At 41.6% G+C, this 24,628-nt stretch overlaps 1 protein-coding gene across 3 annotated transcripts in view; it reads right to left on the bottom strand.

Annotated features, from left to right (window-relative positions):
- The window catches only part of LOC111157785 (disco interacting protein 2 homolog B), a 228,291-nt gene that overhangs the window by 105,996 nt on the left and 97,667 nt on the right, over window positions 1-24,628 (bottom strand). For 2 of the 3 annotated variants that reach the window (XM_022519420.1, XM_022519421.1), the window contains exon 1: window positions 12,372-12,586. In XM_022519420.1, the coding sequence (XP_022375128.1) occupies window positions 12,372-12,477 (106 nt within the window). In that variant the 5' untranslated portion in view covers window positions 12,478-12,586. Of the gene's footprint in view, window positions 1-12,371; window positions 12,587-24,628 lie in introns of those variants that run through there. The other variant, XM_022519419.1, reaches the window with a different exon arrangement.

Below are 24,628 nucleotides of genomic sequence, written 5' to 3'. Positions count from 1 at the left end.
CAAAAAGAATAATAAACTGATGGATAATTCTGAAAAAAAGTAATCCTAGTAAAGCGAACAGCTTAGCTGTGAACAATATTTACATAATCATAATAATGCAAGTATTGAGTTTCCTCAGCTGCTGCTAAGGTACTCAGTCCTTTTTTTTTTTTTTTATAATCTTTTTTTTTTTTTAAGATGTTATTTATTTATTTGACAGAGAGAGATCACAAGTAGACGGAGAGGCAGGCAGAGAGAGAGAGGGAAGCAGGCTTCCTGCCGAGCAGAGAGCCCGATGTGGGACTCGATCCCAGGACCCCGAGATCACGACCTGAGCCGAAGGCAGTGGCTTAACCCACTGAGCCACCCAGGCGCCCCGGTACTCAGTCCTTCTGAGGAAGCTTCACTGGGTGACTCGCAGCAGGTCCAGCAGTGCCCCCTCAGCACTCACCCACACCATGGCTTTGGTCTTGGAGCTTGCCTGCATCTACTTGGCCCTCGTCCCACACCTTAAGAAGTGATGTCATGGAGGATAAGATCAGTGCCCTCATTAAAGCAGCGGATGTAAATGTTGAACCTTTTGGGCTGGGCTTGTTTGAAAGGCCCTGGCCAGTGTCAACATCGGGGCCTCGTCTGTAATGTCTGTAACACAGGGGCTGGTGGACCTGCGTCAGCCACCGGTGCTCTGCCTGCAGGAGGTCCTGCTCCCTCCACCAGGGCTGCCCCAGCTGAAGAGAAGAAAGTGGAAGCAAAGAAAGAATCAGAGGAGTCTGATGATGACATGGGCTTTGGTCTTTTTAACTAAACCTCTTCTGTATCCTGTTCAATAAAAAGCTGAACTCTTAAAAAAAAAAAAACAAAACCTGTAAGGGGCACCTGGGTGGCTCAGTCACTTAAGCATCTGCCTTTGGCTCAGGATCCCCAGATGGGGCCCCTCAATGGGCTCCCTGCTCAGTGGGGAGTCTGCTTCTTCCTCGCCCTCTGCCCCTCCCCCCACTTGTATGCATGCTTTCTCTCTCTCAAATAGATGCATAAAATCTTTAAAAAAAAAAAAAAGTAAGCACTGAATGCTAATTTAACAATGAAAGTAACATATTAAGCATACAGCCCAGAATGAGTATGAGATGGGAGATGTGAAAGAACGGGGAAAGGGGAAAAGGGAGTGTGTGGTGTCTATGTGGTTGAGGGAGGAATATGTAAGAAAGACTCTAATCTTTTCTAGTAGGAAAGAAATAATGCCTCAAATTGGAAAAAAAAAAAAAAAGTCCAGAAATAGTGGTAAAAATGTTACCTAGAAACACAGAGTTTAAATGCCAGAAGAAACAGTTAAAGTAGCTGAAAGAATCCGTCTCTGGGGGAAGAAGACACTGCCCGTTTCTGTTGTTGTTACAAACCCTGTAGTCCCATATGACTATTTAAAATAGGTTCATTAATTTCATTTAAAAATAAAAATTAACTAAAGAGAAATGCCAAATCTCAGATGAGAACCAAAATACTCTACACAGTCTCTTGGAGTTGTAGCACATCTAAATTAAAGATATACTGAGGGCGGAGACAAGCTGCCAGGATCATCACTCTCCAATCTGTACAGTAATCTGTTCCTTTCATTACCCAACACTTTCGTCTTCACAGATGTTTACTGAAAGAGATACTGGAAATTCTAAATGTCCTTTCTGTTCAGTTCCACAAACATTTCCAGAACATCTACTATATGTCAGGCCCTAAAGCCAGAAACTGGGGACATGAAGAATAAAAATAATAATGGAAAACGAATTTTCCTGATTTCAGAGACCTTAGGAATCTAGTAGGAGAGTGAGACACATGAATAAACTATAATCAATGGGACAGTCAGAGAGAACTTTTTAAAAATGCAGCTCAGATAATGGGAGTGGGGACTGGTTTTGATAAGGCCGATCAAGGAATGCTTCTTTGTGGAAGTCCTAGTTGAGCAAACCCCTAGTAGAGTGAGGGAGCAAGCTGGGGGTAGGGGGGTGGGAGGGTGTAGGTCCCAGGCAGACTCATCAGCCTTGTCTAGTCTTGTCTCCTGCTGTCTTGATAGTACCTGGGACCCTGGAAGCAATTAGTAAATATGTATCGTCCGGAGGTTCAGTCAGTAACCCCTGCAGCATTAGAATAAACTTTGTCCTATTAAAACTAGCTGTTACTTGTATCCAAAGTATCTTAACTTAAAGATCAGACCTGGGATCAGCAGAGGGAAATTGCCTCCCTACATAAAGCCTTTAGTTCTTCTACAACTCTAAGAGTGGGCAAGAATGACTAATTTACAGAGGCGTCAAAACACATGTGGTCTGAAATTTCAATTCTTTGGACCATGCCAAAAGAGAGTTAATTTCTGGCCCCTTCCCCCTGAACATCTTGCCAACTGAGGTGTGTGAGAAGCTCTACATCCAGGCCCCAGTAGTTTCCACACTGAAAGATGTGCTACAGGCCATTCCTTTCAAAGAGGCCATGGCTCAGAATGAGTAGATGTGAAACTGCCAAAACTTCATTTCTCCCAAGACTCTCAGTGTGCGAGCTTCTTGAGTCCCTGAGGATGATTTTAACCTTTATCAAGATACATATTTTTCACACATCATGGTTCTTCATTTACCAGATAAAAATCTGGTTTGTATTTAACTAACAAAACAACAATCAATTCCAATGTTGGGAGATTTGAGTAATTTGACATGTCAGATTTTTGTCATATAGTGACTTCAGAACCTAAACCTTGTTACACAACCGGTTAAGCTATACTTATTATTAACCAATACTATCTTTACTCAATTTCTAATACTTAATTTCTAAGTATTGTCTTCAAACTTGTGCTCTCTTGCACATTTCTTCATTGTCCTGCTACACTGTTCAATTTTTAAGTCTTATTTAACATTTGAGGAAAGAAATAAAAAATATACGTAAATATGCAATCCAAGATAATTTCAACCCCAAATAAATTCCATACAGAAAATCATTCACTAGGGGCGCCTGGCTGGCTCCGTCAGTAGAGCGTCTGACTCTTGAACTCAGGGTTGTGAGTTCAAGCTCCACAATGGCTGTAAAGACTACTTAAACAAATAAAAACCCTTAAAAGGGGGCACCTGGGTGGCTCAGTGGGTTAAGCCTCTGCCTTCGGTTCAGGTCATGATCCCAGGGTCCTGGGATAGAGCCCCGCATCGGGCTCTCTGCTCTGCGGGGAGCCTGCTTCCTCCTCTCTCTCTCTGCCTGCCTCTCTGCCTACTTGTGATCTCTGTCAAATAAATAAATAAAATCTTAAAAAAAAAAATCCTTAAAAAAATATCTTTCACTGAATTTTTAGACAAGCATGTGCATATAATTGTTCTAATACAATGCTGCAAGCAGTATTAATTTTTTATTTCAAAAGAGATTAGTGAAGAATGTCACTTTTATTTTTTAATTTTTTTTTAATTTTTTTTTTAAGATTTTATTTATTTATTTGACAGACAGAGATTACAAGTAGGCAGAGAGGCAGGCAGAGAGAGAGGAGGAAGCAAGCTCCCTGCTGAGCAAAGAGTCTGATGTAGGGCTCGATCCTAGGACTCTGAGATCATGACCTGAGCCGAAGGCAGAGGCTTTAACCCACTGAGCCACCCAGGCGCCCCAAGAATGTCACTTTTAAACACTACATTCAATTAGCTGCCTTCACAGTGAAGCTTCTCACCATTAAATGGATGAAATCTAATAAGAGAAAGAACTCAGAAGTTATCCTTCCGAAAGGAAGATTTAGAAAATTCTTACCGAAAGCATTAAAATGACTTTTACTTCACTTAATTCTGTATCAGACATTAATATAATTTAGTTAAGTTTAAAACCTACATTCCAATGCCCTTAAAAAAAAATCAAACTAAATACTTTCTTCAAAATCTATAGAGATACACGGGGTAAATATTCTAAGAGGTCATCTCTTCTTCTGCTACAGCACCTATACCGTATAGATTATCCAGCCCTACAACCAACCCCATTTTGGGAAAGACACAGATTCAAAATCAGAGGTAGGCAAAGTGATAGACACAAATGGAGAGAATACCCCACTAAAAACCCTCACTCACAAATATAACTACTATAGGATGGACTTTAGGAAGAAAGAAATTAAACTGAGAGGAAGGACTGAGATGTATGAAGAAATAGGGAGCAAAGAACAGATATTAAGTGCCGTTGGCTATGTAACAATAGTTGATAATGGAGGGGGTATGTAAACAAGGTCATACTAAAATATAAGATGGAGTAGTCGATATTGAAGCATTTTTAAACTACTTGTATTGTTTGGGAGGAGAATTAAGATGTCTAATAACTGTAGACAGTTTAGATTACTTAAAAAGCCTTAGGATAAAAAAACACCACAGGGACAAAGACAGTTATTCATGATAAAAGGGAACAATTTACAAAGAAAGACATAGTAATTCTTACTTCGTGTATATCTAGTAAACTTACTTTTTTAAAGATTGTATTTACTCATTTGAGAAAGAAAGAGAGAGAGAGCATGAGAGAGGACAAGCCAAGAGGAGAGGCAGAGAAGGAGAAGCAGACTCCCCACTGAACACTGAGCCTGACTCGGAGCTGGATCGCAGGACCCTGAGACCATGACCTGAGCAGAAGGCAGACATTCAACTAACTGAGCTACCCAGACGCCCCTAACATCATTTTGTTTTTTCACTTTTTAAACTTATTTATTTATATTTTACTGTATTTTATCATTTTATCTTACCTTTTTCCTTACTTTTTTCCTTTTTCCTCACAATAAATAAACCTTGTGGGGTCTTTTTAATCCATATCCCTGTTTCTCCCAACCCCTCATCCACCCCCCCTCTGGTAACCATCAATTTGTTCTCTACAGTTAAAAACCTGTTTCTTGGGGCACCTGGGTGGCTCAGTGGGTTAAAGCCTCTGCCTTCGGCTCAGGTCGTGATCCCAGGATCCTGAGATCGAGCCCCGCATCGGGCTCTCTGCTTGGTAGGGAGCCTGCTTCCCTTCCTCTCTCTCTGCCTGCCTCTCTGCCTACTTGTAATCTCTGTCTGTCAAATAAATAAATAAAATCTTTAAAAAAAAAAAAACAAACCTGTTTCTTGCTTTGTGTCTCTCTCTCTTTTTTTTTTTCTCTGCTCATTTGTTTTCTTTCTTAAATTCCACACAAGTGAGATCATACGGTATTGGTCTTTCTCTGACTTATTTCATTTAGCAGTATACTCTCTAGCTCCATCCATGTTGTTGCAAATGGCAAGTTTTCATTCTTTTTATGGCTGAATAATATTCCTTTGTGTATATATACCACCTCTTCTTTATCCATTCATCTATCGCTGGACACTTGGGCTGCTTCCATAGTTTGGCTATTGTAAATAATGCTGCAATAAACATAGGAGTGCATGTATCCTTTTGAATTAGTGTTTTTGTATATTTTGGGTAAATACCCAAGAGTGCGATTCCTGGATCCTAGGGTAGTTCCCCTTTTAATTTTTGCGGAACCCTCATACTGTCTTTCACCATGGCTGCCACAGTTTGCATTCCCACCAACAGTGCAAGAAGGTTCCTTTTTCTCCACATCCTCACCAATGCCTGTTGTTCCCTGTGGTTTTGATTTTAGCCATTCTGACAGGTATGAGGTTATAGCTCACTGTAGTTTTGATTTGCATTTCCCTGCTGATGGGTGATGTTGAGCATCTTTTCATGTGTCTGCCAGCCATCTGGATGTCTTCTTTGGAAAAATGTCTGTTCATGTCTTCTGCCCATTTTTAATTGGATTATCTGGGTTTTGGTATTGAGATGCAGCAGTTTTTCATATATTTTGGATACTAAACCTTTATCAGGTCATTTGCAGATATCTTCTCCCATTCAGAAGACTACCATTTCCTTCACTGGGCAAAACGTTTTTGATATAATCCCAATAGTTCATTTTTGCTTTTATTTAACTTGCCTCAGGAGACATATCTAGAAAAATGTCGCTATGGCCAAAGTCAGAGAGATTACTGTCTGTGTTCTCTTCAAGGATTTTTATGGTTTCAGCTCACATTTACCTCTTTAATCCATTCTGAATTTATTTCTAGGTATGGCGAAAGAAAATGGTCCAATTTCATTCTTTTGCATGTTGCTGTCCAGTTTTCCCAACACCACTGTTTTAGAGACTTTTTCCAAAGAAGATCTTTTCAAATCGTATTTTCAGTTCTCGTGTGTTGAAGATTAATTGACCATATAATTGAGGGTTTATTTCTGGGTTTTCTATTCCATTCCTTTGATCTATGTGTCTATTTTTATGCCAGTACCATACTGTCTTAATTACTACCGCTTTGTAATATAACTTGAAATCTGAACTGTGATACTTCCACAGTTTCTCTTTTTCAAGACTGCTTTGACTAATCAAGGTCTTCTGTGGTTCCAAACAAATTCTGGGACTGTTTTCTAGTGCTGTAAAAAATGCTGTTGGTATTTTTAATTGGGATTGCATTGAATCTGTAGATTGTTTTAACAAAATTTGTTCTTCTGGCCCATAAGCATGGAGTATCTTTCCATTTCTTTGTATCATCTTGAATTTCTTTCATCAGTTTTATAGTTTTCAGAGTACTTTTACCTCTCAGGTTAAGTTTATTCCTAGATATTTATTGGTTTTAGTGCATTTATAAATGGGATTCCTGGGGCGCCTGGGTGGCTCAGTGGGTTAAAGCCTCTGCCTTCGGCTCAGGTCATGATCCAAGGGTCCTGAGATCAAGCCCCACATTGAGCTCTCTGCTCAGCAGGGAGCCTGCTTCTTCCTCTCTGCCTGCCTCTCTGCCTACTTGTGATCTCTGTCCGTCAAATAAATAAATAAAATCTTTAAAAAAAAAAAATGGGATTCCTAATTTCACTTTCTGCTGCTCATTAGTGTGTAGAAATGCAACAGATTTATATACACTGATTTTGTATCCTACTCATTTATCAGTTCTAGTAGTTTTTTGGTGGAGTCTTGAGGGTTTTCTATAGTGTCATGTCATCTGTGAGCAGTGAGTTTTACTTCTTCCTTACCAATTTGGATTCCTTTTATTACTTTTCTTTTTTTTTTTTTTTTTTTTGAAGATTTTATTTCTTTATTTGACAGAGAGAGAGTGTACAAGTAGACAGAGTGGCAGGCAGAGGGAGAGGGAGAAGCAGGCTCCAGGTTGAGCAAGGAGCTCGATGTGGGGCCCGACCCCAGAACCCCAGGATCATGACCCGAGCTGAAGGCAGACGCCCAACCAACTGAGCCACCCAGGTGCCCCCTCCTTTTATTTCTTTATGTTGTCTAACTGCTGTGGCTAGGACTTCCAGTATTACGATGAATAAAAGTGGTAGGAATGGGCATCCTTGTCTTGTTCTTAGTAATATTACTTTGAAACATATAAAATAAAACTTGACAGAACTACAAGGAAAACTGATAAACACATGGTCACAGTACAGATTTTTTTAATGTATTTCTATTAGAAATAATAGATCAAATAGTCAAGATGTTACCAAGAACAGAAAAGATCTGAAAAACACAATTAACTACTTTGAATTAATGGGCCAAAATCATCCATTCAAGAAATAAAACACAAACAGATGAGTTACAGAAATTTACCAAATCCTAGCCACATCTTAATAAATAACAAAGACTTGATTTTGTCAGACATGTTTTCTGACCACAGTGAAATTAAGGAACACTGATCTCAAGAAGGAAGGCAGAAGAAAATCTAAGCATCCAACTCAGGAAATCTAGAAAGAATACAAAAGACTAAACAAAGAGTTTAAGGAAGGAAATACACATAGAAGCTGAAAATAATAAACCAGAAAATAAAGACATACTTAAAAAGGTTCAGGGGCACCTGGGTGGCTCGGTGGGTTGAGCCTCTACCTTTGGCTCAGGTCATGATCTCAGGGTCCTGGGATCGAGCTCCCTGCTGAGCAGAGAGCCTGCTTCCCCCTCTCTCTCTGCCTGCCTCTCTGCCTACTTGTGATATCTCTCTCTGTCAAATAAATAAATAAAATCTTAAAAAAGGGGGGGGTTCAACAAATGGGGTGCCTGGCTGGTGTAGATGGTTGGGCACTGGACACTGGTTTCAGATCAGAATCAGCTCAGGATCATAAAACAAGCCCCCGGTCAAGCCCCATATCCAGCTCCATGCTGAGCACAGAGTTTGCCTGAGACTCTCTCTCCCTCTCCCCCTGCCCCCTCCCTCCTATGCTCTCTCTCTCTCTCAAATAAATAAATCTTAAAAAAAAAGTGGGGGGTGCCTGGGTGGCTCAGTGGGTTAAGCCTCTGCCTTCAGCTCAGGTCATGATCCCAGGGTCCTGGGATCGAGCCCCGCATCGGGCTCTCTGCTCCGCAGGGAGCCTGCCTCCACCTCTCTCTCTCTGCCTGCCTCTCTGCCTACTTGTGATCTCTGTCTGTCAAATAAATAAATAAAATCTTAAAAAAGGGGGGGGGGTTTCAACAAAATCAAAATCTTATTTTTTTTTTAAAGATTTTATTTATTTATTTGACAGACAGAGATCACAGGTAGGCAGAGAGGCAGGCTGAGAGAGGAAGGGAAACAGGCTCCCTGCTGAGCAGATAGCCCCGACGCGGGGCTCGATCCCAGGACCCTGGGATCATGACCCGAGCCAAAGGAAGAGGCCTCAACCCACTGAGCCACTCAGGCGCCCCAAAAGCTTATTCTTTGATAAGACAAACTTCTGAGAAGGTCATCAAGAGAAAAAAAGAGTTACAAGTAGACAATGTAAACAAGCAGAGGCTTTAAAAAGAAAGGGAACATTGCGAGTAACTTAGTAAATTTGAAAATGTATACAAAATAGATGATTTCCTAGAAAAAAATTAAATTTGCCAAAAATGAAGAAACAGAAAACTGACAGAACTTGGTGAAAGACAAGAGATGGGGAAAGGAGGACATGCTGCGGATGATTTTTAAGACTCTATATTCGTTGGGTTTTCAGATGAGGGTTCAATTTACTCAGAAGGAGAAAACTAGAAGAAAAACACAAGAGCAGGCTCATGTCACTATAGCTGGATTTTGTTTTTATTTTTTGTTTTGCATGTGTACATGTTGGCAGTGGTGGTGGGGATGGTGTATGGAAGTCATTGATTTAATAGATATGTTGAAAAGGAGGCTCCTTTAAGTTATGTAAATGGAAATCTTAAGTGCGCAGTTGGATCTACGAGTCAGGAGCTTAGGACAGATTTGAGGTGAAGATACATATTTTGGAGTTAGCTGTTTCTAAACGATAATTAAAGCTACAGGTATGGCTGAAATGCTGTAGGGCGATACAGCACTGGTTCTCAAAGTGTGGTGTCTGGATCAGCAACCTCAACTTCACCTGGAGGTTTAACAGAAACACAAATTCCCAGTCCCCTCCCTGGACTTCTTGAATCAGAAACCCTGAGAATGAGGTCCTTCAATTTGTATACCAACAAGACCTCCAGTGACTGTGATGTAGGCTGCCATGTATGAGTTACTGCTATAGAGTGAGACATCAAGAGGGCTTGGGGCCTTGCCTTGAGAACTCCCAACACTTAACAGAGGAGAACGAGCCTGCAAGGATGACTAGGAGGCAAGAGAAGGAGGAGAGTAAGAGAACGAAGAGAGAGTTTCAAAAGGAGTGTTTCAAGAGGTTAGAGTGGCAACTTCTGTGATGTCACTTAAAACAGTTCTTGAAGGGACTGGAACTGGCTGAGAAGTGAGTGGGAGTTAACAAAATAGAGACGGCTTAGAGCAGTTTGGTCATAAAGGGGAAGCAGACAGAGTTAAGATGGAAGAGGCTGACAAGGGAGGATTTTTTTTAACAGAGCAGTTAACAAGCATGATGGACTGCTGAGGTAAGAATCTGGGTGAAAGGGACAGAGCGAGCGTACAAGCTTCAGCAGGGTGACCGTCGTATTTACAGTCTTCGGAATTGCTAGCTAGGATAATAAAAGCAGGCCAACTTTTTGTTGGCTTTATTATTATTTTTTTGGTTTTTTTCAAGATTTTATTTGACAGGGAGAGAGACTGCATGCACAAGCAGGGGGAGTGGTGGAGGGAGAGGGATGAGCAGGGAGCCTGATGCGGGGCTCCATCCCAGAACTCTGGGATCATGACCTGAGCAGAAGGCAGACGTTTAATTGACTGAGCCACTCAGGTGCCTCCTATTATTGCTTTTTTAATTGTTACAGATACTGCACCCCTTACTGCCTCTACCAGGGCTGGCCTACTTCCACTGTCCTGCCTTTGGATGATAATATAAAGTTTCTGAAAAGTGAAGAGGGAACAGGATCCAAAGCACAGGTGGAATGACTGGCCTTGGATAAGGGAAACAGATTACCTTTTCAACCAGAAGGAAGGACGTAAACATGATGGGCATGGATGTGGCAAGTCTCAAGTTTGGTAGCAGGAAGGTGAAGGAGCTACTCTTAAATGGCTCCTTTCTCCCCATGAGGTCATCTGCAAGACCCTTCCTACTGTGAGAAGGCTATAATCCCTTCTCTTGGCCTACCGCAGTTAAACGTCTGATTTGTACTCAGTGAACGAATTTCCATTTGTGATTTGGCTCCCCTTGTAGGCCTATCCAGGGGCAAGAATGGGCTGATCACATAGACTTGAGTAAGTCTCAATGGTTTCTCATAGTTAACTGATAAACCGTTTTTGTTTTTGTTTTGTTTTAAGATTTTATTTAATTGGGTGCCTGGGAGGTTCAGTCAGTTAAGCATCTGGCTTTGGCTAAGGTCATGATCTCAGGCTCCTGGGATGGAGCCCTGCATCAGGCTCTCTGAGGCAGGGGAGAGTCTGCTTCTCCCTCTGGCTCTGCCCTTCCTCTCATCTCATGCTCTCTTTCTCAAATAAATAAAATCCTTTTTTTAAAAAAAGATTTTATTTATTTGAGAGACACAGAGAGCATGAGATGAGAGGAAGAATAAGCTTTTGATTTTGTTGAACCCCTTTTTTTTTTAATATTTTATTTGAGAAAGAGAGAGCATGAAAATGGAGGAGGTGCAGATGAAGAGGGACAAACAGACTACCAGTTGAGCAGGGAGCGTGATGTGGGGCTCAATCCCAGGATCCAGGGACTGTGACCTGAGCCAAAGGCAGAAGACACTTAACCCGACTAAGCCACCTGGGTGCCCTGATAAACTGATTTTTTAACATGATTTGGCATCTATGTAGCCTGACTAAAGATTAACACACCATAGTCCTTTTTTATATTGAGTCCTATTTCTTGGTCCTATTTCTTATTGAGTTATTGTCTCAGGATGCAACTGCTTTTGCACAAAGTCACTAAAGTAAATCTCTGACCCTACAGAGGCATGAGCCAGATCCACATTTAAGCAGCCAGAGTACTCCTCTTCTCTCTCATGCCTTGCTCAGCAAATGCTGGCTTTTCATTAGTTGTCACTGGCCCAATTTCTACCTCTTCTTTCTCAAGTCCTTTTGACATCTATCTGTTCATTAAGATATTTTTTAAATTGGCTCTCACTGCACTGACCTACTAGTTTTTGTAGGGAGGAATTTCCAAGAATAATGTAGAAAATAAAATGAGGACCTCAGTGAAATATATTGATATGTCACCACTATTCATTTTCTTATTCTATTATTCATTCAGTATTTACAGACCAAATACCCTGTGCAAGGCTTAATATTAGAACAGTGGGGAATACCAAGTCCTCAAGGTATTTATAACCCAGAAATAAAAGCAATTAGCTCCACAAAGAAGAGGCTTGAGGAAATGGGACTTTGACTGCAAAGGAGAAATTAGAAATAAAGAAAAAATTCTTTATAGTAGAAGTGATTAAAGCAGAAATAGATTATCAAAGGAAATCCTCAAATCTGAGTAACTTTAAAAAAATATGATGACTTAGAGACAGACAGCCTTGCCTATAGGCAAAGGTTACAGCAAGCTCTCTGGAATTAAGCACACCATGACTCAGGACTTTCTGACATATCAAGAACCTACCATCTCTTTGCAGAAGGAATAAGGGAATCAACAGAGAAGTTTATTAGGGTTCTTACCCCCAAATCCTCAGGTACTGCAATCCTTGAGCTTCCCTGCAATACTTAATCTGTCCTTCCTTCTTATCTTTGCTGCCCTTGCTTCTCTCCACCAGTTTGTGCTCAGGCATAAGCAATACGCAGTTTTTCCGTGACCTGGAATTTTCTGCCATTGAATCATGTCAGCTATGCACATATACGCTACCACCCAAGCTCTGTGTAAATGATTTGATGACTTAGGTATTTTAAAAGTGCCTAGCACACAGCAGATGTTCAATTAAGATTCATTTCCTCCTTTCTTTCCTTCCGTTTTTCTCTCCCTCCTGGTGAGGAAGGGAGGGGAAAAAACAGGAACCAACAAAAGACAGATCTTCTGTTAAGATAGCATTCTTTGGGGTAAAAATACTGAAAAGGTTTAAACCACTTCTCATTGCCTACCTTGTGTCTGCGGGATGTAGGGAGACAGGAGTTTTGACCTTTTCTTTTCGTATCCCTTCTGTGTGATGTCCCCTAAAATAGCAAGAAACAGAAATAGGTTATGCATTATTCTTACTCTGTGGTTGTTCACTGTAAAAATAAAATTAATTACAGAGTGTTATAGAATTACCACATAGAGAGTAGAGGGAAAAAAATGTATAGTTCTTTGCCAAGGATTTTGCTATGTGTGATTTCCCACAGTCTTGGAGCTGACTTCTTGTGGAAAATTGGAGGGCTTGTCTCCACACCAGTCTAGCAGAGCAATATGCCGCATACCATGTCAGAGATTCCCGAGTTCCTAGGCACCCTTCGTTTCCCTGGTATTTACGACAGACCAAAAGGAATGCTGCGAGGCTGGCAGACAAATGGTCTCTCCGAAGTTTCAGTCTGACCACATGAATGCAACTGATACAGGAGGTACTCAGCTATATTGCTATATGGAACCACGTAAAATAAAAAATCTAGTTCAGGGGAGAAGTCAACGTTCAAGCACTGGGGTGGGATACCCATAGGCCTTTCTGCAGCCTAGTACCTATGCTTGAACCAGGGCTGGAATTCCCATATTCTCTCCCCTTGGTTCACTGGTTTGTATTATTTATGTACCTGGATGTCTTACAAGGTTAAATTTCTAAAAAAGTATACACAAAGGACAAGTACACATGCAACAAATGCAACAAGAATGAGCTGATAAACAGAGGGAAAAAATGTGGTGGAAGTGCCAAGAACTATGCTAGGTACTAAAGAAAAGGTAGCAAATGAATGGGCAGAGAGCAGGGTGAAAAGGTACAGGAAACACAGGAGAACAAAAGTGCATTCAAGGGAAAATGAGTAATTCAAAGCTGGAGGGATAAATATATGTTGTGAATTGATATGATAGAGCATTGTTTTCTAAAAAAAATATTTTTTTAATTCAGAGAAAACTTTATTTTAAAGTCAAAATCTAGCATAAAAAGCAATTTATATACTAAAATTTACAACACAGAGACTTGAAACTAAGGGCGGTGATTGTCGGTTGCTGTTAGCCTCAGCAGGGGACTGATGGAGTAGACAGTGGGGAGGTAGCAGCGCTCATTGAGGGGCTTAAGTAGGGAAGGCACCCTCTAAGACTATGGAGTTCGGCAAGTTAGTTCTCTCTTCCTGAGGAGAATGGGACCAAGAGTAGAGGCCAGACAGACTACCTGTTACCCCAGCTACTACAGTAATCTGGGCAAGTTAGCAGTAGCCTGAATTAAAGACAGTGGTAGAAGGGATGGGAAGAAATGAACGGATTAAGAGACACATTCGGGAGAAACACTGGACAGGATCTGGTGACTAGATGGGTACAGGTAAGAAGGTTTCTGGCAGACGGTGGTGCTATTCCATGACAGAGAAATACAGTAAGAAATCCAAGTTCAGTGGGCTGAAGAAGTTGAGTTTAGGAAAAGCCCATGAGACACACAAAAGGACATGTCATCCAACAGCTGGATATGTGGATCTAGAACTCAGGAAAGAGAGAGGATTTTGAAATCATGAGGATATAGCTGAAAAATAAACTGATACAATCTCTTTGAAGTCATTTGGTAATTTCTAACAAAATTTTGATTCAGCAGCTGCATTTTTAGGAATTTATTCAATGACAATATTCACAATGGTGCACAAAAATCAAACAAGAATATTGCCCGACCTATTCTTTGAAATAAAAAAACTGGGAGGGGTCTAGATACTTACATTATAGACCATCTATGTCAATGGCTTTCAACTGGGAGTGATTTTGTTCCCAATGGGACACCTGACAACGTCTGGAGATATTTTTGTCACAACGAGAAGAAGGGGTACTACTGGCATCTCAGGGACAAAGGCCAGGGATGCCGCTAAGTCTCCAGACATGCACCGGACATGATGAAGAACTATCCAGGCCAAAATGGCAAAAGTGTTAAGGATAAGAAACCCTGGGTCTACCTAATAATAAGCTGGTATTCCAAATATACTGGCACAGGAAGATGTCTAAAATATACAAAGGGTAAAAGGCAAGTTGCAGAACAGTAAGTATTACAGATCTAATTTTGTAAAAAACAGAAATAGGTATGTTTAGGTATAGAAAATAGTCTGGAATATAATGTATATAAACATTAAATTAATGTATACCCTTGGGAAATGGAATTATGAGGGGTTTCACTTGTTTTATATACTTGAACAGAGTTTGATTTTAGAAAGACTAGATGATTTGCATAATTTCAAAAATAAAGATTTCTTTCTATTAAGAAAGAATGGTTCTATAGATACGTATTTGTAAACAGTAAGATGGTCACAATATGTGTGTGTGTATATATGCATGTATACATATATACACACACACAGAGATTTATAAATACATATATAAAACAGGGAAAAATGCAAGATACTAAACAGTTTACATAGTATATTCAATTTCTGGAATAACTACTTTTACACACACACACACACACACATGCACAGAGAAAATCTGGAGTTTTATACACCAAAATATTAACAGTGGCTAGCTATTGGCTTGCAAGGTTATAGATTCATTTTAGCTTCTTTTCCTTTTTGCTATCTGTATTTTCTCATTTTTCTATAAAGAACATCCATTATTTCAAGAAACAATATTTAAAACTACAATCACAACTACTTACTAGACTGCACAAACTGAATCACAGTGGCCCTTCATCTCGGCTTCTTGAGTGAAAGAAGAGAAACCCACCGTGCATTTTTTTGGAAAAAGAAATCAACCTTGTCGAATTAGGAAACTGAAGAGTTTAGGTAATCTCCAATAATACGCACAACTAACAGAGATGTGGTAGCCTACCAAGGAAACCCCTCTTAAAAAAGGGTTAAAACCCCTCTTAAAAAGAGGAAATCAAGTCTCTTATTGCATAAAGAAACAATGGAGCATTCTCCTGTCCTGTTTGCCACTCAAAACCTTCCCCACTTCCACTGTACACACACACCCCACTCCCCGAAGGGCAAAAAGACCACTTCTGCCGGCTCAGAACATATCTGATAAAGTGAAAGGCCTTTTTAAGCTTACTTCAGGGTTTAGCGTCTCAATTGTTCACTGTCAGTAACTAATCGTGGGATAGACTGGTAGACTTGTTATCCTGGACATGAATCAACTACTAACCATCTCGGGTTTTGAAAAAAGTCAACCAGTGGAGTTCAATTCAGCCAAGAAAATCAGCTCCATTAGACCCATAAAAAAGCAAACCCACCTAAGGAGACCTAGAAGATGAACTGCAATGAGAATGTGAGGACTATGGTGATGAGCCTTTAAAATGCCCTCCCCCTTTTCTATGACCACAAGACCCTGCTCAAAAGGCACCTCCTCTGTGACACCGGCCACCCCTTCATCACTTCTCGGTACCCCTTCAACTCTGCACACACCAGGACAGCACTTGGCACATCACTGGTACTGTGTTTGTGTCCACATCTGTGTCCCCACTAGACCCCGCACTTGAGGGCAGGGACTGTGTCGTGTTCATCTCTGTAGCCCACCCACAGTCTGGTACAATAGACCCTTGTTGAATGAGTGACTGAATGAATTAGTAAGGTGGAGGCAGTGAGAGAAGAACAAATCAGAGATGTGTGTACTTGGGTGGAAAACAGGAAATGGGAGAAAGAGAGGGCTTTACGTTAGCAAGAGCTGAAAGGCCCAGGGAAAGAAATTTATGGAACCAAGTTTACTGAAACTGGACAGCCAGACCTCAAAAGTGACCAGAAAAACGGCTCCTGGCCTGCCTGAAGGGGGTAATGTAGTCCATAAGATCACTGGGCATTAAAAGCTGCAGGAACTGCTCCAGATATCAATGTATCCCTTAGGCAGAGGGCAAGACTAGACCAAAGGACTTTAGTTAGCCCACCTAACTGAATTTGTTATTCCACATCTCTGTCACTGCCCACTGACAGACTACGCTCTTATCGTTCTCACCACTGGTAGTCAACCAGTGTTTGCTACACTAAAGCAACATTTTCCAAACACCCAATTTTTGAGAATCACCAGAGGAACTTGTAAAAATACAAATTCCTGGGGCGTGTGGGTGGCTCAGTCAGTTAAGCAGCTGACGCTTAGTTTTGGTTCAGTGCATGATCTCTGGGTCCCGGGATGGAGCCCCATGTTAGATTCCCTGCTAATTAGGGAGTCTGCTTCAGGATTCTCTCTCTCCCTCTTCCTGTCCTCCTGCACTCTCTCTAAAAGAAATAGATAGGGGAACCTGGGTGGCTCAGTGGGTTAAAGCCTCTGCCTTCAGCTCAGGTCATGATCCCAGAGTCCTGGGATCAAGCCCTGCATCAGGCTCTCTGCTCAGCAGGGAGCCTGCTTCCCCTCCTTCTCTCTCTGCCTGCCTCTCTGCCTACTTGTGATCTCTGTCAAATAAATAAATAAAAATATTTTTAAAAAAATAAAAAATAAAAGAAATAGATAAATAAAAAATTAAAAAAAAAAAAAAAAAGTTCCCAGCCCCTCCCGCGAAGATTCCGATTCCCTAAGTCTGGATTAAGACCCACCTCCTGTATTTCTAATCAGTGCCTTCCAATGAGGTTTGTTTGTTTTTTTTAAAGTTTTATTTATTTATTTTTAAAGAATTTATTTATTTACTTACTTACTTGACAAAGAAAGCAAACACACAAGCAAGGGAGGGGCAGAAGGAGGGGGAGAAGTAGACTCCCCAAGGAGCGGGGAGCCCAACGCGGGACTCGATCCCAGGACCCTGGGATCATGACCTGAGCGAAAGGCAGACGCGCAACCAACGGAGCCACTCAGGCGCCCCCCCAGTGAGTCTTGAGAATCATGTCTGCAATGTGCTGGGTGACTCTGACTTCATGTGAGGAAGGGACAAGAGAAGAGGGGAAGAATGCTGTCTGAGTGAGATACAGCCTCAAGGGACAGCGGGAAGGGGGCTCACAGACAGTCACACCACAGGCATTCTTAGAACAGATTTTTTTTGCCATCTGGCATATAAAACAAAAAGGAGTGCCATAACCATACCTGTATAAAATTTGCATTAAAATGGCACAGATCTAAGTTAAACCTGTTGTTCAAGTTTTTTGAGAACTAAACAAATAAAGGATTAGCCTTCCCCTCCCACTAGGGTAACGCATTTCTCCACCCACAGAGGGACTTAGAAAAGCAGCCGTTTAGGGGGTCTGCAGCCCCCAGTTGCATGGAGGCACCCAACCTGTAGGGAGATACAGGGATCCACGTGCTTAAGACTGTCCAGTTGCTAGGTACTGCCACAATATACTGAATAGCCAAAACCAGACAAATAGAAAGATCCATGTGTGAGGTGGAACCTAAAGGAACTATGTCCCCAATTTCCCTCCTCACCTACCTGGGATCAACGCAAGCAGCGTGGCACAGGCAGCCCTGGAATCACCTTTAAGCAGAGTGAAGAGGGGGCTGGGAAGAGGTGCATGTGAGCGTGCTGGCCAACCCTAGCCTCTTAGAGTTCAGCAGTGAGAGGAGGAAAAGTCCTCCACACCAGCTGGCCTTTTGAGAGTCTACTTACACAGACGAGGAGGCACGGCACTGTGGTCAGCACTTGAAGAGTCGGTGCTAGAAAGAACTACTTCTGGAGCACAGCCTTGCCACTTCCTCTCAATAAGTCTCAGTTTCCATGTCTGTAAAATGGGTAATGATAACAGCTGTCTTGCTAAGTTTTTAGGGTAACTGAGACTACTTGGAATGGGGTCTGGGCTATAGAAAGTACCAGTATCAACGAAGTCTTAATGAAAGCCTCGTGAGGCCTACCCTACTTGCCAGGTCGGGGTAGGGGTGGAGGTGGGCAACTATGTCGCAAAGAGAGAAAAAGGAAGGCAAACAACATGGCGAATACTCCGTAACTGAGCGCTGTGGGAGAGAAGCACGGCAGATACAGCCCAGATACAGATACGGCCAGAACCCAGAGGAAGCACTGCGAGCTCTGCCTGGGTGGAGAAAGGAAAGCAGGTGACATTGTGGCTGGAGTCTGGCCTTTCATTCTAATATCAGAAATAGGACATAAAGTCCTAATGATGTAGTCATTTAGCAGTTTACTCGTTTTCCTCTGCTGCTGACTGGCTCTGTGTGGATATGGCCACGTTTGCGGGTTCCTCTAGGGTTCTACCACCCAGAGAGAAGCAGAGCAACATCAAGTAATTTTCAGAGATGACCTTGTACAGCACCCTGAGCAATTAGGTGCTAAATAAACACAGGGCTTGGGAAATTCCAGAGGGTCACCAAGTGGTAGATATGTATAATCTAGATGGAGAGCAAGGATTACAGTTCCAGCCATAAACTCTTTCTGCTCCAGTGGAAATAAAAAGGTATGTGCCACTGCAGCTCTGCCTTCAAGTCGTACCTATTCAGTCAGGGGTGGCAACGGTTTGCTGGACTTGGGGTGTCACAAAAACATTTTTGAGCAATGAATGGATGACACGCAGAGTGTTAATAAAACAGTATCTATGTCTTTAAGAAGTTCCTGGTCTAAACAAGTAATTGCGATAAAAGTGACAAGTGCTACGCTAGAGATCATGTACAAAATTCTAAGGGAATAAAAAAATAATGGTAATAAAAAAGAATTATAATACTCCAAGAATAAATAAGTAAATAACTCATCGAGGGCTTACTACATATAACAGTCTCTGTTCCAAGAGCTTTGTAACATCCCTTATAAGGGATGTTCAGTCCCATTTTATAGATGAGGCTACTTAGCCACAGAAAGTCTAAGCTCCTTGTCTGGCAGGCATACCTAGTCGGCGCTATGCTGAGGATTTGAACCCAGGCAGTCCTGGCTCCGGGACCCCTCCTCTTAAATTCTACCCTACATTCATTTTACAGACAGAAGCTCCAAATCTGGCCTCCAAAAGACTGGGAAGACTTCACAGAAGTTGCTCTTAGGCTGGGACCTGAAGGATGACAGGACTGTTCTCAAACCCACAGCTGTGTTAGAGGACAGCAGACCTGGAGCAACGGAAGGATATAAAAGCTGTAAAGTCAATCTCTGAAGAATAGACAGCAGCCTGACTCCTGCTCCCCGAGGCCCTGCTGACTGTGGGGACTCCCTGTTGGGCCCCAACCTGGATGCTCCAGACACTTGCAGTTGAAGGCTGATCCTCATCTCATGGGTCATCAATTTACTTCGTTCTTAATTAAATGCCTCCATATAACACAACCAGCATTCCACCCTTCTAAAATACTGATATTGATTCATCTGATTTGCCTAAAAATCCTCTTCAATAAACAGAAAAGACATTATCTTTACTACAGAACAAGAAACTGAGATGTGAAAAAGATAAAGGGCTTGCTTAAAAGATACACAGCGAGACTAGAATCTGGGTCTCTGGCCTTTTCTTATTGTTCTTTGTCCATTGTTTATTTGTAGGTGGCCCCTAAATCAGATGCAATAAAAGTATAAAACTAATCTATTGTTCATAAAATGAGCAACATGAGATAAACAATTTTTCTGACTCACTCCAAAATATAGATGACTTTCCAGAAGGCATTAAAAATCCACCCCCCCCTCCCCCCCCCCCCAGCAGGACCCTGCATGAATTGTCTCTTTAATTATCTTTTAAATGAGACAGCCAACTGTGGAAACCGGGTCCAACTGCAGTTAAAAAACAATCAGCAAAAAGTCATTATACATCATTACTAAATATTCAGCTAACAGAGAATGTGGCCTTTCTTTTTTGTTAAGGAGTAATTAGGAGGGAAAGAAATGAGAAACTAAGAAGAAAAACTTCTAGAGTCATTATCTCCCAATCTATACCTGTATCTAATAACTCCTTCTATCCTCTACTTAATAACTCTTAGACCAGGAAGGTGGTACATGTTGGCTATTGCTGGAGATGGGGAACTAGGACTGGGGTTATGGCCATTTATACACCAGACATGTAAAGAGACACCTATAGACAAAGAGCCAAAAATATAGCTGAGCATGTGAATGAGGCAGATCTTCGCAAAACTTAAAAAGGCAAAGGATTTGGATCCTATCCAGGAGACGCTGGCTAGAAGACCAAGAACAATTTTTATTATTAAATTTTATCATGTTCTCCTTACAACAATTCTACTCAATGAGTTACATACACCAACCACCCACCCTCCAAATAGCCTCCTTTTACAGGTAAAGATTCACAACAAATATGAATTTTTTTTCCTAAAAGCACTGTTTTTATTTACACAGAGTCCTAACCACTTCAGCTGCAGGAGTGGGAGAGGTTTGCAGTGACACAGAACAATGGCCGTATGCCTTAAACCAGCTACAGGGCATTTGGCCTTTGTCTTTCCTTATTTTTCTTGCCAGATCTGAACTGAAAGTGGCCAACAAGACTCTAAAGAATTAAAAACCCTGAACGGTTTCTTAAAATTCCTTGTAGTTTCTTTCTACACACAGGTAGAATTAATTCTATGTTGAGAGAAGAGCGAAAGCTACAATATTTTCAGAGTTTAGCGAGAAATAAATCTCTGTTAAAATACTCCAACTGCTGAAAGAAGATGAGAATTTTTTTTTTTAAAGATTTTATTTATTTATTCGACAGAGAGAGATCACAAGTAGGCAGAGAGGTAGGCAGAGAGGTGGGTGGGGAAGCAGCTCCCCGCAGAACAAAGAGCCTGATACGGGGCTCAATCCCAAGACACTGAAATCACCACCTGAGCTGAAGGCAGAGGCTTAACCCACTGGGTCACCTAGACACCCGAGAATTTTTATTTTACTCTAATTTTTCTTTTGAAAACAAAAATCAGGGGCACCTGGGTGGCTCAGTGGATTAAAGCCTCTGCCTTCGGCTCAGGTCATGATCCCAGGATTCTGGGATCGAGCCCTGCATCAGGCTCTCTGCTCGGCAGGGAGCCTGCTTCCTCCTCTCTCTCTCTCTGCCTGCCTCTCTGCCTACTTGTGATCTCTATCTGTCAAATAAAATAAAATAAAAATCTAAAAAAAAAAAAAAAGAAAACAAAAATCAGTGGTTCTAAAAGTCTTCAACTGGCAGGCTATAAAAGCTATTGTCTTCTTTTAACTCAAACTTGCTAATCTTACAAAAGAATTTCAAGGAAATTAACTTCAAGACATTCAAATTTCCATTCTTAGTAGATGTCCTCTCACCTCATTTAGGACAATAACTAGACATTTTCCACGTCAAGAACTTGAGAATGAGCCCAGATTACTTTCTTCCAAAACTCAAATCATAGAATTGTTTTGGCTGCACAGTTCTGTTTTCTAGGTCAAACATATATGACTTCTTACAGATGGTATTTCACCTAAGGCATCAAGCAAGTTCAAACAAATAAAAAGCAACAGAGTAAAACATTTGAAACACACTGAGAAACTGAACTCAGCCTGACTACATGAGCAGGCAGCCGGCTCAATTAATCCATCTAATGCAAAAGGTATGTTCATCTGTCCATTAGAAAAACTATGTCTGCAAATGAGAAATTTGCTATACAAATGACCTGGATGTTGAAATACAGCAGGAGGAATCCCTGATATGGTCTGGTCCGTAGGAAAAGCATGGGTTCTAGCATGAGGCAGGTCTGGGTTTGGACCCTGAGTCGGCCAATTTACTGGCTCCATGACAAGTTCCTGAACAAGTCGGCCTCAGTTTCATAATAGGTGAAACTGGAATAACGCCTACCTTGAGTGCTTAGGATGAGTCTTAAATGGGAGAATAAATGCACAAGTCCCTGGCATAGAGCACACATTCAACTAGTTTTAGTTGACACCACTCCAGCCCCAGCCCTACCCGTAAGTCCCAACAATAGCTTTAGCCTTAAAAGGGTGATCTAGAAAATTCGGGATTAGGTTTTCTTTAACAGCAACAACAACAAAGAGGAGTGACTGCCTTCCGTGTCTCTAAAGACACATCAGGGTACTAGATCTTTAGCAGTAAGAGCCAATAAAATTAGTTACTTTGGGGGCTAGTAGTCTAAAAGAAGGAAAACTGACATCAAAGGGGAGGTACAAACATCTAAAACAGAAATGAGCAGAGATTAGTTAAAATGAATATATGTAAATTTATGTATATGAAATAGTGCCACTGTGCACAAAACAGGATTCCATGCATCTAACTATGGGTGTTGTGACAATTTAGGGCTAAAACTGCAAATGCCAACGGGGGAAAAAAAAATCCCAGAAAAAGGGGGTTAAAAAAAAAAGGTAATATTTTTCTAACTTCTCTATCCGACTTTTATCTTTATGTTTCCTCAGAGAAGTCAGGAAACTGTTTCTTTTGAGAACAGCTAGGTGTATCACTCTGCCTTTCTTCTGGTATCCATCAGAGTAATTTTTAAAAAAAAACGAGGCATAAGTAATAACATCCACACCAATCACTGAATATGAAGTAAACAGATCACGTGTTAGGCATTCCTTATCCATGATATAGAAAAAATGAACTACTGCTCAAAATCGAAGTATGTCATCTTGCAGGTGCAGAAATAAAGTGAAAATTTATAAACAGATGAAGAATTCTGTTGGTAGCCAATTCATACTGGAAACCAAAGGTACATGGGGGAAAAGTGTAAGTAAGGAGAACACTGCCACGGCTACAGTGTGTGGATCACAAAATGAGCAGCTCGTCTGGGTCAACGGCAAGGGCTTTTCCGGTGAGACAGAAAACAGATTATCTTTATGTGTCTGACACAGATTTATCATCTCAGTTTCCAGGTGTCAGGAGACGTGTTTTCTTCCCTAGTAGCTCCAAACCAGCTCTCCGGGTCCTTGGCAAGCCACTGTACTTCTCTGGGCCTCACTTTCCACATCTGTAGGAATGAGGATCCAATGAGCTCTACATCTAAGGCTGCTTCTGATCGACGTTTGCTGAATGCCACTTGCCTGGCATTATTATGTGCGGCAAGTCAGGGCCAAAGGAAGATACCCAGTAGGCAATAAGATAGATGAGCTCTAGGACAGACATACAGATGGTTCAGCATCAGCGTAGGAGGTGGTAAGTGAAGGCTTGGGTGTGAATGATATCATCAGAAGGAATGCAGTGTGAGAAAAGACAGCAGCCAGAAAAGGAATCTTGGAGAAAACGAATGTGTAAAGAATGAGCAGAGGAAAACTAGATGATATGGGGGCACAGCAGGGACACCAGGAGGGAATGCAGGGAACTGAGGGAGGGAGGAGGAAAAGAGGAGGGAGAGGAAAAGAGAGAAGGAGAAGACCAATACCGTACTGTCACAGATGTAAAGTAAGGATGGAGAAATACCCGCTGGATTTGAGAGCTAGATCAACAGGGCCCTAGACAAGAACAATCTGAAAGGAACAGAGAAGGAAGAAGACAGAAATATTTATAATACTGAAGAATGGCTAAGAGGTGAAGTGAGAGTAATAGAGTCTTTCTTACAATATGTTTTGTTATAAAGTGAATGAGATATGGGGCAGTCCCTCACAGGAAGCTACAGAGTCAAGGGGAGTGAGTCTTTTTTTATCTTTTTCTTTTTTCTTTAAAAGATTTTGTTTATTTATTTGACACAGGGAGAGAGATCACAAGTAGACAGAGAGGCAGGCAGAGGGAGAGGGGGAAGCAGGCTCCCTGCTGAGCAGAGAGCCTGATGCTTGGCTCAATCTCTGGACCCTGAGATTATGACCTGAGCTGAAGGCAAGGTTTATTAACCCACAGAGCCACCCAGGAGCCCCTTTTTTTCTTTTTAAAGAAGGATAAATTTGTATGTTACAGAGAAAGAGCTATTAGAAAGAGGTTGAAACACTGACTCAACCAATAAATCCTAACATCTTCTTACCTGCAAAGTGCTACTTTAGAGATATGAGACAGAAGAGAGCAGACACGGTCCTGAAACTTAATCACGGTCGTGAAGTTCACAGTCTAGTCTCTTCCAGCATAGAGACATCTAAAAGCAATCATGTAATTAGTGAGCAAATTACAAGTGGGCTAAGGGCTTATGAAGAGGTCGTCCAGGGGGCTGAGAGACCTCCGACAGAGGCAGGCATAGTGCTCTGGACCACTGCAGGCAGGTTTAAACCCCAGCCCCAGACTAGTCTAGGCAGCTGGGGAAGGCTGCTCTGAGAAAGTGACATTTAAGCTGAGACCTAAGAAAAACAGAGATGTCTAAATATTTTGAAAATGAAACAGGAGCTGGGGGCAGGGGGCGATGGTCCCACAGTGGTATGCTTCCATATCCCCCGTGAAGACCGTGAATGGGGTGGGTCTGGGCGTCAGGGAGCACAGCTGAAAGCCAGTTCCATGCAGCAAGGGGAGAGGAGATGGGGCTCTGGAGGCAGTGGGAGCCCAGA

Source organism: Enhydra lutris, unplaced genomic scaffold, assembly GCF_002288905.1.
Source record: "Enhydra lutris kenyoni isolate GAN:26980312 unplaced genomic scaffold, ASM228890v2 scaffoldscaffold56, whole genome shotgun sequence".
NCBI classification, from domain to species: Eukaryota; Metazoa; Chordata; class Mammalia; order Carnivora; family Mustelidae; genus Enhydra; species Enhydra lutris.
The sequence above is the reverse complement of the archived record's forward strand: the minus strand, read 5'-3'. Positions and strand labels throughout refer to the sequence as shown.